The sequence below is a fragment of the Helianthus annuus genome, chromosome 13, assembly GCF_002127325.2.
Source record: "Helianthus annuus cultivar XRQ/B chromosome 13, HanXRQr2.0-SUNRISE, whole genome shotgun sequence".
In the NCBI taxonomy this organism is placed as follows: Eukaryota; Viridiplantae; Streptophyta; class Magnoliopsida; order Asterales; family Asteraceae; genus Helianthus; species Helianthus annuus.
In genome coordinates, this window is record NC_035445.2 from 36,765,263 (window position 1) to 36,768,198 (window position 2,936).

Below are 2,936 nucleotides of genomic sequence, written 5' to 3' on the forward strand. Positions count from 1 at the left end.
ATTGATTTTATTAAAACTTTAAGAAGATAACATGTAAATAGCATACAATTTTAAGTAGTGTGGAACTCACGCAAGTAACTTTATATTACAATAAGTTAGGTATACATCCATTACAATATTCCAAGTTTATTGGTAGTAACTTTTGCAACGTATAAGGGTGTTCGGTGTGGGTGCGGCAAAGGCTGTTGTCGCGCGGTAAACATCGCCGCCGACCCTTTGCCGCTGCGGTTTCTTTGTTGAATCGGTGAGGGCTTGTCGTGCGGTGAAGGGAGCGGTGAAGGGAGAGTATGAGAGAGAGGGTAGTGTGGGGTGGGGTCCATTCCAATCTCAACCAATCACACATTTTTTTTAAATAGTTTACCACTTCACCATGTGTCTAACCATTGCTAACACTTTTGAGCATAGTTTACCACTTTGACATGGCACAGTCTTATTGATTGATCTTTTAGTTTGCCATTCTCAAGTGTTTAACCACTCGTTACACCATAATGATTCTTAACTTCAATTGTAGACAAGCTTAAAGTAGTAAAGTTTCAGACTCTGACAAATGTATATGAGACACATAAACACATGTATATCTATCATCCCTGTACGTACCAATACTATAAGACTAGAGGGTATGGAGAGCCTCATTCCCATAAGGATGGGCTGCCATGTAGGCGCCACATCACCATCCCATGGAGGATGGGCCTCCTTGCATTTTGAGGGGAGTGGAGGATGAGCCTACCCCACATTATTTTTATTGTTTAATTTTATTTTATTTGTTTAACTTTTATTGTTTAATTTTTATTTGTTTAACTTTATAAAAACAATTCAAAATTTAAATAAAATAAGACATAAAAGAAGATAATAAAATCCATTACATAACAAAAATAAAAATTACACAACCCAAAAAAAATTACACTACCTAAAATTTATAAAAAGACTAGATTTAAAAATTTATAAAAATTACACTAATCGCTATCGTCTTCGTCACCGTCCCCTCCGTTTGCGTTGTTCCACATATGTTCTACCAAATCCTGTTGAAGATTTGCATGCGTGAAGTCGTTGGTTAGCGAGAACGAGTTTAAATCCTGTTGCGCCGGATCTACCGGGATAGTATTCCCGATAGATGCATTCTCATCATACTCAGAAATCGCTCGACCTTCGTCTTCAATAATCATGTTATGGAGCAAAATGCAAGCGTACATACAAAGGCGCAACCACTTCGGTGTGAACGCACGTGCTGGTTCTTCAATGATGGCCCATTTTTTTTGTAGAACACCAAAACAACGTTCGATGTCTTTTCTTGCAGCTTCTTGACGCTTGGCGAATTTTTTCCTTTTTTCATCCTCGGGATATGGAATAGTCTTGACAATTGTAGAGTAAGACGGATATATTCCGTCAGCAAGATAATACCTGCGTCTATACTCCACCCCAGAAACTGTAAAACTGGTATCCGGACCGGTTCCATTAACGACATCGCTAAAGATCGCCGATTGGTATAGCACGTTGAGGTCGTTAAGTGAACCAGGGAGACCAAAGAAAGAATGCTATATCCATAAATCTTGTGAGGCCACGGCCTCAAGTATTAAGGTTGGATGGCCGTGATCACCTCGCGTATATTGGCCTCGCCACGCATTCGGGCAGTTCTGCCACGCCCAATGCATACAATCAATGCTACCGAGCATTCCCGGAAACCCGTGTCATGCTTCATAAGCTTGGTACAACTGTTGAACATCATACGCGTTTGGTTTCCGCAAATATTTTTTGCTATATAGTTTCACCACATTATGGCAAAACTGATACAAACATTCCCGCGTAGTTCTTGCCGACATTTGTAAGTACTCGTGCAAAGCGTCGGCCACTGTCCCATACGCCACTTGGCGAATGGCCGCAGTACACCTTTGTAACGTGCTTAACCCTTCATAACCACGAGTATCGGGTCGTTGCGTGAAAAACGGGTCTAGCCCCGCCAAATCATCAGCAATGTGTGTGAATAACCGGCGACTCATTCGGAACCTGCGTCTGAAAATCTCGGCATTGTAAAGGGGTGCATCCGAAAAATAATCGTTCACCAATTTCTCGTGCGCTCCTGTCGTAAAAAATATAAATATGAGGAAATAAGGAATAACGATAATAAAATTTATTAATGATAAACCTTGGCGGTCTCTGTTAATCCGTAGTCATCTGGTAATAACGCTTTCAGATGAGACGTCTTCCTCTTCCTCTTCCTCCTCCATAATAATCTGCGCCGCCCTTAGCATAGCGTTTGCGTAAAACATCTCCTCTTCCTCCTCCGAAGACGATGACCACCAAGAATTAGATTGCAATGTGGGTGAAAAGATATTTTTTTATAAAAGAATGGCATAAAAATGAGAGTGTTTTGGGTTGAAAGTGGGAAGAAAATGGTGAAATAATGGTATAAAATGAGAGTGTTTTATAGAAAAGAGGGAATTTTTTTATTAAAGATAATAGTCGTTGTAACGGCTATATTTTGAAATCAAGGCCCGTCGAAAGCGTCGTGGGGAGGACAGAGGGGACGAGCCGGGCCATAGGGGGCGGTGTTCCGGGCCGGCGTCGGGCCTCGCCGTGCACTTGCCGTGCCCCATACCCTCTAGTCTAACCGTGATCACTTGCCTAGATCCCATTCACCAATACTAAACCACCAAATCCAAAAATGCCGATCAGTAGTGACATGATTATTGACTCGATTACCAATGCCACTCCCCCACTGTCAACCACACGAATCCCTAGAGTTCCAGAAATGGTGAAAGAGATACATGACTGCCAGAAATACTATGTTCCAAAGGTTGTTTCCATTGGTCCATACCATTTTGGGACACCGAAACTCGAGTATTTCGAGAAACTCAAGCCTATTTACACAATGAAGCTTGTTGCAGGCAACAGAGAGATCCTTAGAAGGTTGTATGAAAAGCTTGGTGAACCAGGAATGG

At 41.7% G+C, this 2,936-nt stretch overlaps 1 protein-coding gene across 1 annotated transcript; it reads right to left on the reverse strand.

Moving 5' to 3' along the window:
• Positions 1 to 1,685: 1,685 nt before the first annotated feature.
• On the reverse strand, positions 1,686 to 2,630 carry LOC118485738. Its single transcript, XM_035982163.1, has 2 exons — positions 2,582 to 2,630; positions 1,686 to 2,074 (listed from the first exon to the last, which is right to left on the reverse strand). The coding sequence occupies exons 1-2, from the start codon at positions 2,628 to 2,630 to the stop codon at positions 1,686 to 1,688; spliced, it is 438 nt and encodes a 145-aa protein (XP_035838056.1).
• Between the last annotated feature and the right edge of the window lie 306 nt (positions 2,631 to 2,936).

Excerpts from the sequence above, each read along its gene's own strand:
- LOC118485738 (XM_035982163.1), bottom strand. The coding sequence starts at position 2,630 with ATGGGATCTAGGCAAGTGATCACGGTTAGACTAGAGGGTATGGGGCAC. Across the intron at positions 2,075-2,581 it reads ACTAGAGGGTATGGGGCACG|GAGCGCACGAGAAATTGGTG; the intron begins GCAAGTGCACGG and ends TTTTTACGACAG.